General features: G+C 37.3%; 1 protein-coding gene across 1 annotated transcript in view; it reads right to left on the bottom strand.

The window, feature by feature from the left end:
• Nucleotides 1-12024, bottom strand: part of LOC149802046 (SKA complex subunit 1-like) — a 32496-nt gene extending 20472 nt beyond the window's left edge. The window contains exons 1-3 of the mRNA XM_089956454.1: nt 11948-12024; nt 4719-4964; nt 2409-2509 (exon numbers count right to left, since the gene is read on the bottom strand). Of these exons, the coding sequence (XP_089812580.1) occupies nt 2409-2509; nt 4719-4931 (314 nt within the window). The 5' untranslated portion in view covers nt 4932-4964; nt 11948-12024. The remainder of the gene's footprint in view (nt 1-2408; nt 2510-4718; nt 4965-11947) is intronic.
• Nucleotide 12025: the final 1 nt, after the last annotated feature.

The raw sequence follows: 12025 nt of genomic DNA, 5'->3' as shown, positions 1-12025 counted from the left end.
AATGCCCAATCACCTGCTACTGAACAAGCAGCACGGTTCACTCAGCTCTATGGCTGCTATGGTTAAACTTTACAGCTGCTTTGGTCAACTTCTATGGTTAGCCCTACAGCTGGTACCATGTCAACTCCAATCAGCTCTACAGCTGAAGATGTGCAAGTCCTTAAAGTATACCGCTCACTTAAAGAGCTGTAATGTATAGATTTAGTCTTACAGCAAGGCATTTATACACAGACAATGCCACCATACATCGTCTGTGTGCTGGAAGTATTCGGTTCTTCCCATCGAAAACACAATGCACATGAGGCATAGGATGAACCAAACTCAGTTTCGAAATATTGTACAATATACATAAATCACTGGAAGAAGAGATAAGGATCTCAAAGTAGAGGGAGGAACAGAGCACCCTCTACCTTGTCGAGCATTATTTTGACCTTGTGAAAACCTCCCTGATATTTCCTCAATCTTAGGTGAATGTGGGAGAAGTAAGAGGTCTGGCTGATGTGGTACCCCGGAGATCTTTTCCAAACTGGAAAGGATCTTTTTGGACTCTGTGTCGGATGGTTTGGGGCATAAGTCAGGGGGTAACAAATTTTAAACCACTTTTACCACCTTATCAAAGGACCAGACCTCATCTTCTTCCTCATCCACCTGAGATGAGGGAGTGGGCCTGACAGAAGGTGTCATTGCCACAGCTTGTCTCTCAAACTCGTTGGAGTCAATGAGGATGGAGAGAGCATCATCATCCTCTTAGTCAAGGACACTCGGAGTTGGAGAGTGGCTGGATATCACTATGTCCCTTGATAGATCACAAAGTGCAGAGGGTAGACGAGGATGTCTATCTACCTTTGATGATGTAACAACTTTAGCCTTCCAAAAGGAAACCACTTGGTGAAGTGATGGTGGGACACAAGTTGCAGTATCACTTTGACTGATATGGCAAGGTCCAGTAGTCCATGAGGGCATAATCGACCAAGATCCCTGAGGTGGAAGGCCCCAATCCCATAATGGTTCATTTGTATAATTGGGGGGGGGGAGGGGGGCACCAAAACAGTCCCCATCCCAAGCCTCAATCTTGTGTATGGATTGTAAATCGTGCACAGGGTGGGATGGTGAAGGGGGAAAGCTTGGTCCTTGCCCCGTACCAAGAGATCAGTGAGTGATAGATGGAGAAGCCACAATATGTATTGCAGTGATCAACCTCCCTGATGTGAGGGAGAAACTCACTAATACGATACTCAACCTCCTTAGGGGAGGGTGCCACCAACTGTTTCGGTTCTCAACCTCCTTCAAGAGATGGTCAACCCGCAGTCGCAGTACTCTACCTCCCCAACAGGAAGGAGGAACCTGCTGCCTGAAGTGTGAATGCTATTAGGGACATGATGACTTTCCGTCATCAGGGGGAAGATAAACGGCTTCTCGAATATCAAGACCATCTGGAGGAATTTCAATGGCCCTAGGAGACCACAAACCACAAAGGTGTAACATTTATTCTGAGTGTACCTGGAGCACTTGATGCAATCTGTGTGGGTATCCCATGAGGTTTTTATGTGGCCACACTGTGCCACAGACTGTTTTGCTGACATTGGGGGATTGGGGGGGGGGGAAGAGTAGTGTGGTCCCTTGTTGCCATGAAATTTGATTTACGCATGAATAAACTAAGGATGGAATTATTGTTGAAGTATTTCCTTATTTACTGAAAGAAACAAGATATTCCAGTTGTGATATTTGTTTATTGAGGTAACATGCAAATATATGAACAATGACAATACAAGCATGGTAGGAAGTTATAATTATTTTATCAAGTTGAAAATAAAATGGAGGAAATGATGTCCTCAACATTTGAGCGTGGCCTGTTATTGTTTCCAGAACACAGGGACTTACCTGTACCAGTTTATATTTTAAGTAAAAGTGTCTACCACCATGGGTAATACACAAGATCGCTTCCGAATTCCTTCACAGAACAAAGTTCTAAGGAGGAAAACAAAAAGCTACAATACGGTTTTAAGAACGAATAGACAACAGTAACACTGAGAATTATTAAATACTAGAAAGAGAGAGAGAGATACTGTTAACTGTGGTATATTAGTTGTCCACAGACAAAATTTCTCAGTCACACAGCTTCAGATGCCTGAACAGCATGGCGTCCGTGAAAAGATGACATATAGGTGCAACTACCTTCTGTGCATGACCATGGGACAGAGTGGTGTGCAACAGGTCAAAGGGTCATACTGACTTTTTCTCCACTCTGGGAGGATGTACGGATGGTATCTTTTCGGCATGAAAATAGGTTAGATAAGTAGTAGTGACAGGATAAGTCATTGCTGCAATTAAAAGCTTATTTCTCATCTCCTTCTCGTACAAGAAATATCTGATCCTGAAATTCACAGAAAACTTAAAATAAGATTCACCTTTGTTCTGTATTACTCTGTTGTCTTGGTAACCTCTCTGGGACATTGCTTATTGTGTATTGCAGACGTTGGTTAAAATCCAGCAATTCCTCATTTAATTTCTAAAAGTAAAGAAAAATGTTTGCTGTTATTTCAAAACACTAAATTACCTGCTTCAGTAAGGAGATTATCTTGTAACAATAATTGGAGACCATACCATTGAAGCAGAAAGAAGAAAATTATTTTTAGTTGGTGTTTGTGATTCTAATAACTGTGAAAATTCTGGACACAAAAATTACAATGTACAGTAAAACTGGACTTGAAAAACCACTGTTGTGGGTGATCACCTGTCTCGTAAAACCAAATTTGCAATTTAAAAAATATTATTACATACTGTAAATGACGACTTCTATTGAAAGACAACTTGTCCTGAGATACATTTTTTTTTTATGGTGGAAAGGAGCAGTCCTCAAGACAAGTTGTATTTAATTATCTCAATTTGAAATTTTAGTTGCATATTTCAGACTTTTATTTTGAAAGGTACTCAGCTATTGATAACGACAGCCAATTGATCAAGAATTAAATTATGGGTGACAAAATATTTATCTTGTAATAAAAAACTTTGGCTTCACAAGACAAAATGGGCCATCATTATATGATATATAATATACAAGCTATGAAAGGTCAATTAAAACTGCAGCAATTTTTTTAAACTCTATTCAGAAAAGGTGATCCATGGCCGTATTCCCAAAACCAGAAACAAATCCACAGACACCAATTTACATGCTCCCAGTTTGAATGAACAGTGCAAATAGAAAAGATCAATAACTTGGCAGGAAGTGCAAATATATGAATGAACATGTGAAAAACATTCACAATGTTATCTTACCTCAAACAGACTAACACTCTACTGGCAGAAAGGAATTTCCAGGAATCCAAGATAAGACTATTTCTTCTTTTTAACTGCTAATTGTTGAAACCATCTGATATTCTTGAAGATTTTCAAACTGGGTGATGTGGTGACCATATTAGATGTAAGATTGGTAAAATCTTAATTTGGAGCCAAATAGGCATTATTATAAGTCTTTTGGTGAAAACCCCAGGTCAATATGACTTTGTTTAGAAGGTGTAGCTTTAACAAGATTTTCAAGATGTCTACCAAGTAGACCATAACAGACATCATATGACTTCTATTTAGAAGAAGGAGCAATAACAAACATTTCAAAATGGCTTCAACAACAGTCATATTGAGAAGTCAGATTCACAGCATTTCACTTAGGATTAACAAGACATCATAAAGTCTTTCATGAAAACCCCAAAGTAATATGACTATCCATTCAGGACAAGTAGCTATAGGAAAATTTTCAAGATGGCCTTGGCGGTGGCCATATTTGATGTGAGTGGTACCATTTTTATTTAGGACCGGCTAATATTGACTTGAATGTTTCATGGCAGTCCTCCATGTAGATTAGGAGGAACAGTGATAAATACATTTATGGTAACAGAAGAACAGATGACAGACAGATGAACAACAGGCCATCCAATAAGCTCTTCTTGTCTATGAGCAGTAGAACTGAAAAGATAGATAATTAAACAAGAAAACTTCCTATGGCTGGATTGCAAACCTTTGTTTTGTTTAAATGGTGTAGTACGTTTTACTATATCACTGTTCAGTACTAGCGTTCAAGTTTCAACACAGAAAGATGCTGGGGTAGTTACACAACAAGCAAGATGCATCTATACAAGTGATATGTACGTGATAGATGGACAATCCTTGATGCTACATGCCCGTCATATTCATTGTGGGGTAAAAAAATTTAGCGCAGAATAAAGAACAAGGGATTCATACAACATGCTGCATTGCCTGGCCATAGTAAGATCTCTCAATGTCTTTTATAGTTGCAGTCTAAATTGAAAAGTAATATGGTAAATACTGTTCAACCAAAAACAATCTTTGAAATAACAGAACAAAAATAAAAGACTGCTCACCTGGAAAAGTAGACTGTAATTTAGCTAGTATTATCACAATATAGCTTTCTGCTTTTGCAGGCAAGATAGGAAGTCTGAGCATATTAAGGCAAAAGCTTCAGATTTATGCACATGGTAATATAATAATACCAAAGTTTTAGCTGAATACAGCAAATGGTGTAAAAGATATTACTTTTAAAATAACCTACCACAGAATATTAAATTGTCGATAACAATGTTACCTCTAGAAAAATTAACACTGTATGTCTAGCTCTTCAAAAGTGAGACAAAATCTATGAACCAATTTATAAATGCTGGTAGTGACGAGCTAAATTTTTTAATTCACACACAAAGTCATCATACCTGTTTCTTCTCACACGCCTTTCTGGCTTTTTTCAATTCATTCTGAAGCAAGACCATAACCACCTCCAAATTCTCTAGTTCTGTTTCCAGGGAAAGTATACTAGTCTGACATATGTCATCATCTTTTGTGTTTCGAATCTCCAGGACAGTCTGCAAATCACTCAACTTATTCTTAAAGTGCCGAGCAAGCTCCTCTAAACTACCTGAATCCATCTTTTAATTTAGTGCAGTATAAAGGCTGTAATTCTGAAAAACAAGAGCCCTCAAATATGCAATTATTTATTTATTTTTTAATTTGAATTTCAATATTCAGACAAGGATTCAGCCAGAACATTGTCTGACTTGTACCAAGCTAGTGGCACAAACACCAATGTTTACAACAACACTGTTGGAAAAGTGATTCCTATGTCCTGAATACACTTTGCAAGCACAATTTCCCACAGACCTGGGATAATCATAATCAATAATCATAATTATATGTTATTATTTTCTATGTAATCACACGTAATTGTAACCTGACTTGCTTTGATTACATGCAATTGGAGTGTAATCAATTGCAGTCAAATATACTTGTAATCAAGATTAGTCTTATTATAACATCATGATTACATCCTCAAAAATATCGAGGTCTCAGATCAGTGAAGACAATCTTAAGGATTTAGTGTATATCAGCTTTTCGTCATCCTAGCAACAATGACCTGACAATTTTCTTTCTGGAAGGACAATTCTAAATTCAGAAACTCTTGCAATAACTGCACAATTTCACAAAAGATGCTGATATACTAGTCACAGTCAATGCTGGTAGATAGTGTCAAATACATCATATAAAGGGTTTTAAATACATGCATGCATACACGCACAATGCACTGATTTGGTATCTGCACCACGTTCAGCTAAGGATGGGTGTGCACTCAAATTTTAAGAGCTCATTGAAATATGTACTGATGTAATAATCTGAATTTTTAAGCTTCGAATATACAGGCATCTATCTTGATTTCATGCAAAAAAAAGTGAAACATACAAATCTATCACAAAATACTATTGCCTAAAGCTATATTCTGTTAAAACCATTGATGGTATTATAAATCGACTCCCAAACTAATATTGTATTGATGGGTGTAAATACCAGTACTGGTCTGGGATTGATTTATCAGACTACACCTACTCTCTAGTCCCACCTCCAGCTAGTGAATTACTATTGAAAGAGCTATAATAATATCAATCACACTTTATTTCAAGAGGGGAACACAGTGGCACAAACACTAGCCTCCAGCTAGTGAATTCCTATTCAAAGAGCTATAATAATAATAATAATAATAATATCAATCACACTTTATTTCAAGAGGGTAACACAGTGGCACAAACACTAGCCTCCAGCTAGTGAATTCCTATTCAAAGAGCTATAATAATAATAATATCAATCACACTTTATTTCAAGAGGGTAACACAGTGGCACAAACACTAGCCTCCAGCTAGTGAATTCCTATTCAAAGAGCTATAATAATAATAATATCAATCACACTTTATTTCAAGAGGGTAACACAGTGGCACAAACACTAGCCTCCAGCTAGTGAATTCCTATTCAAAGAGCTATAATAATAATAATATCAATCACACTTTATTTCAAGAGGGGAACACAGTGGCACAAACACTAGCCTCCAGCTAGTGAATTCCTATTCAAAGAGCTATAATAATAATAATAATAATAATATCAATCACACTTTATTTCAAGAGGGTAACACAGTGGCACAAACACTAGCCTCCAGCTAGTGAATTCCTATTCAAAGAGCTATAATAATAATAATATCAATCACACTTTATTTCAAGAGGGTAACACAGTGGCACAAACACTAGCCTCCAGCTAGTGAATTCCTATTCAAAGAGCTATAATAATAATAATATCAATCACACTTTATTTCAAGAGGGTAACACAGTGGCACAAACACTAGCCTCCAGCTAGTGAATTCCTATTCAAAGAGCTATAATAATAATAATATCAATCACACTTTATTTCAAGAGGGGAACACAGTGGCACAAACACTAGCCTCCAGCTAGTGAATTCCTATTCAAAGAGCTATAATAATAATAATATCAATCACACTTTATTTCAAGAGGGGAACACAGTGGCACAAACACTAGCCTCCACTGCATCTCTCAAAACAAAGAACAAAATGTTTAAAAAATCTTAAAATTTTTGCACTTCACACATTTGCCACTCAAGTGTATTTTCTCTCCCTCTAACTTTTTCTCTCCATTTTAGCATGTGTTTGTATGTGCATGTGTTTTTTTTTTACTTGGATGTTTAATGTAGCTTTAACAATTTTTCAGTCATATCGCTAAGATGTCTGCAGTGTGGCAGTTTATAGTGATGTCTAGCACTGGGGCATCATGCTGCAGGCATGTCCCACCCAGTCACATTATCCTGACACCAGGCAGACACGTCCTAACACTAACCTCTTAATGCTGAGCACCAAGCGAGAAGCTGTCAGTACCATTTTTGTAAGTCTTTGGAATGACTCGACCAGGGATCAAACCCACAACCTCCTGCTTCCAAGACGGACACTTTAACCGTAATAGAACAATCATAGTCAGCCCCAAATAGATCAATCATAGTCAGCCCCAAATAGATCAATCACAGTCAACCCCATATAGATCTATCATAGTCAGCCCCAAACAGAACAATCATAGTCAACCCCAAACTGAACAATCATAGCCAGCCCCAAATAGAACAACCATAGTCAGCCATAATAGAACAATCATAGTCAGCCCCAAATAGCTCAATCATAGTCAGTCCCAAATAAAACAATCATAGTCAACCCCAAATAGAACAATCATAGTCAGCCATAATAAAACAATCATAGCCCATACTCAGCTCCAAGTAGAACAACCAGTCAGCCCCAAATGGAACAATCATAGTTAGCCCCAAATAGAACAATCATAGTCAACCCTACACTGAACAATCATTGTCAGCCCCAAATAGATAAATCAGTCAACCCCAAATAGAACAATCACAGTCAGCCATAATAGAACAATCATAGTCAGCCCCAAATAGAACAATCATAGTCAACCCCAAATTGAACAATCATGGTCAACCATAAATAGAACAATCATAGCCAGCCCCAAATAGAACAATCATAGTCAGCCATAATAGAACAATCATAGTCAGCCCCAAATAGCTCAATCATAGTCAGCCCCCCAAAAAACAATCATAGTCAACCCCAAATAGAACAATCATAGTCAGCCATAATAAAACAATCATAGCCCAATGTCAGCTCCAAGTAGAACAACCAGTCAGCCCCAAATTGAACAATCATAGTTAGCCCCAAATAAAACAATCATAGTCAACCCTACACTGAACAATCATAGTCAGCCCCAAATAGATCAATCATAGTCAACCCCAAATAGAACAATCATAGTCATCCCCAAATAGAACAATCATAGTCAACCCCAAATTGAACAATCAGTCATCCCCAAACAGATCAATCATAGTCAGCCATAATATAACAAACCATAGTTAGCCCAAACAAGAATAGTCAGCCCCAAATAGAACAATCAGAGTCAACCGCAAACTGAACAATCATAGTCAGCCCCAAAGAGAACAATCATAGTCAGCCATAATAAAACAACCATAGTTAGCCAAAAATAGAACAATCATAGTCAACCCCAAATAGAACAATCATAGTCAGCCCCAAATAGATCATAGTCATCCCCAAATAGAACAATCATAGTCAGCCCCAGATAGATCAATCATAGTCAACCCAAAATAGAAGAATCATAGCGATAAAATAGAACAATCATAGTCAGCCATAATAAAACAAACTGTTATCATAGTTAGCCCAAAATAGAACAATCATTGTCAGCCGAAATAGAGCTATCATAGTCAACCCTAAATAGAACAATCATAGTCAGCCCTAAACAGAATAAATATAGTTAGCCCAAAATAAAAACATTGTAGCCCATTGTCAGCCCAATACAGAACAATCAGTCAGCCCAATCATAGTCCCAAAAAGAACAGCCATAACCAGATAGAAATAGAACAATCATAGTCAATCACAGGTATGATATAACCATTATCAAATAATTCTCTAGCCTTGTAAGGAAGGTAGGCTTTAATTCTACCTAACACGGAAATGGGAGGGAAAGGGGAGATTTAAATACAAGAACATATCCACAAAGTCATAGAAACAATTCATTGCTCACATGATCTAAATTAATTCCACATTCAGTTTGATACCATTCTTTAGTAAACAATGTCTGAACCAATTAGCATAAATTTGATTTCTTCAGATTGATTATCATGTAATTAGTCAGACACCAATTATTCACATTCCCCAAGCCAGCATTTAGATGTTTCACTCTGATGAAGGCTCTGCATGAGAAAGTGTTCAATGTTGTGTCATCTGCATATATATTCGAGTCACAAGCCTCAGTCATTAGAGGTAATGATAAATAGCAAATACAAAAGAGGTCCAAGTACACCAAGATAATCATCCTTAGTGTTAATGAAATGGAACCAAACTAGTGAAGACTATGATTATCACGTCTGTATGGTCTGTGTTTATGAGGTCAGCTTATAGGATATATGCTAGTTACTACTGTCATCCAAATCTTTCAGCCTTTTGTCAGATAACTTTGTCAATCAAGGTAGCAATACTGGAGTGATGAGTCCTAAAATCTGACTGAGAACCAATTACAAGGTTAAAGGCTGTTCAATAATTTTATAGGTGACTGTAAACTTGTTTTTCAAAAAAGGAGTTTTGAAATGAAGGAGACAACAGTAGTTAGCAGGGGCTGAAGTTAGACATTCTTTGTTGTTGTTATAGGATTTAACGCCATTTTTCAGCACAATATAGGCTATACATGGCAGCCAATATAAATGGTGGAAGAAGAACCAGGGAAAAACCCAGGAAGAACCACCAACTCACAAGAAGCTACTCACAAGCTTTCTCACGTACCCACATTGGCTGAGCCTGAGACTCGAACCTATGCAGACAGATGTGAGATGGCAGTGATTCATAATGGTGAGTGTTTTAGACCACTTGGGGCCCCTGGACATTCTTTGTGGAATGGGTTAACCTTGTCTACTTTCACAACATCTGGAAAGATACCAGTGCTTCAGCTACAGTTTGTTATACATGGACATGTAAGAGATGATGCAATTTTTGATCCAGCAGCAACTTTTAATAATGGGTTCAGCAGCAACATCAAGACCAGTAGATTTCATTATATTCAATCCATTCAGGTTTTTCGTTGACAATTATGTGATACAAAGTAGATATTAAAAACCCTGATATTATTTTATCATTATAATCCAATGTAGGAGACAGATTATCAAATAGTCCAATAAATCAACCCCACAAATCTGTGTTGATACTGATGGACGATGTGGGTCTGATGTCACCTGTTCATTAAAATATGCAATTTTGCTGCATGCAAATCATTCCAGAACAAACCTGCATATACTTTTGACATAATGGTAATTTGTAACAGCCATATCAAGCACAAAATTCAAAATGGCCACAAGACAGATGGTTGTGCTATTCCATGTGTATTTACAAGTCACCATACATATGATTTGCTCAGGAAATATAATCTACATGTCATCAAAAGAACCCTTCAGCCGATGGTAGCTGCACAGTTACGAGAAATACTGGTAAGTATATAAAATATACATCGATGTGTGTAGCCAAATTTGGATGCAGATAATTGTAGCTTTAAATGAACAGGTGATATCAGCCCCTCACCCGAAAATCAATATCATCACGGGTGAAGGGTAGTCCTACATGTAAGACCTGACGCTGATATTCATGTTTTGGGCATCAGGGACTTACTGCCTAACTAACAGAGCTGTGTAGTGTGTTATGATGTCGACTAACATCGAAACGAAAGTCAAATTTTCAGTAATACCTCACACAACCGGCAATTAAAATAACGGCGCTTTTCTACAAAGTAAGCTAATAATGTTTTAGTCAGAATTTACTTACTCTGATATCTTTTCTCTAATAAATTCAAATTCTCACACAAGAAATGGACATGTTTTCAAGTTTCGTTGGCCTACATTTCTGTTGACTGGAAAGCGATGAAAGCCAGGAATGCCGAAATCGGGTTAAGTGGAAATATTATTCTTTAACGAAATGAAAAAAAATATAATATGCCTATTGAAACTGTAAAGCAACGTTTCATTTCGTTCAAGAAACATATCCACCACATGAACCTACTTAAATATACTATGGCATACCTCGACTACCATCGCATTGCAATAAATTCAAATGTATGTCAATGGAACATGAGAAAGCGTCTATTTGCAGGTGTCATATTTTCATTCTGCCAGGATAAAAACAGCACAGTAAGTATATTAATTACACATAAATTAGTGGAAGATTGTCGATATATGCTGCCAGATGTGTGAGATATTCCTGAAACTTTGACTACTCATTCCGATGTGAACGACATCGGAACACACTATACAAGGCCGTTATTTGGATAGTAAGACATAGCACCTAAACAAAATCAACATGTGCTATGTCTTACATGTAGGACTAGGGCGAAGGGCTGATTTATCGACCTAATCATCAAGAAGCTCACCAGCAAAAGGAAAAGTGATCATTAAAAGCATAAGCAATGCTGAATAAATCTGTAGCATCTTTATCAATTATTGCAAGGATTTAAGCAGCAGAAGTTTCACAATTTCTGTAGTATTATAACTGATTTCAATGACATTTGTTTGTTTACTTATTTGCTTTGTGGGGTTTAACACAATTTTTCATACACGGTAGGCTATATGGCGGCCAGTACATTTAGTGGAGGAAGAACTAGTCCTACAATGTATGTCCTCGACCCTCATATTTATGTTTTAAATAAATATAAGGGTTGATCGCTTACATTGTAAGCCTACAGTAGTCGGCGAAAAGCAACGTTGAATTGTTGTTTTAAATTATGACATTCTTATCTTACAACAGAGGCCGTTTGCAGGACATCTGACATGTATGACAAATACAGATTCATTTTTTCATTAGGTGGTTTTCATCATTCCCCTAAATTTCGGCAAAAATAATCCTCTCCCTCATTAATTATGGGATTTGTTGACGTTTCTTACACCCGAAATTACCAGCAGCCAAAAGTTTTCCTGGATTCTATCTCCACCAGTTTCACTGGCCACCATGAATAGCCTATCGGGTGCTGAAAAATGGCGTTAAAGCCAGTGACAACAAGAAACACAACAACAATACCCAAAATGTGTAACTATATGAAGGTGATTACAGAACACCAAAGGTTATTTTGAAGTTGGCGGGGCAGACATTTAGACT

The sequence above is a fragment of the Sinohyriopsis cumingii genome, chromosome 4 (assembly GCF_028554795.1).
Source record: "Sinohyriopsis cumingii isolate HCF-2022 chromosome 4, ASM2855479v2, whole genome shotgun sequence".
NCBI lineage: Eukaryota > Metazoa > Mollusca > Bivalvia > Unionida > Unionidae > Sinohyriopsis > Sinohyriopsis cumingii.
Note: the sequence above shows the minus strand (reverse complement) of the source record. Positions and strands in the feature narration are given on the sequence as shown.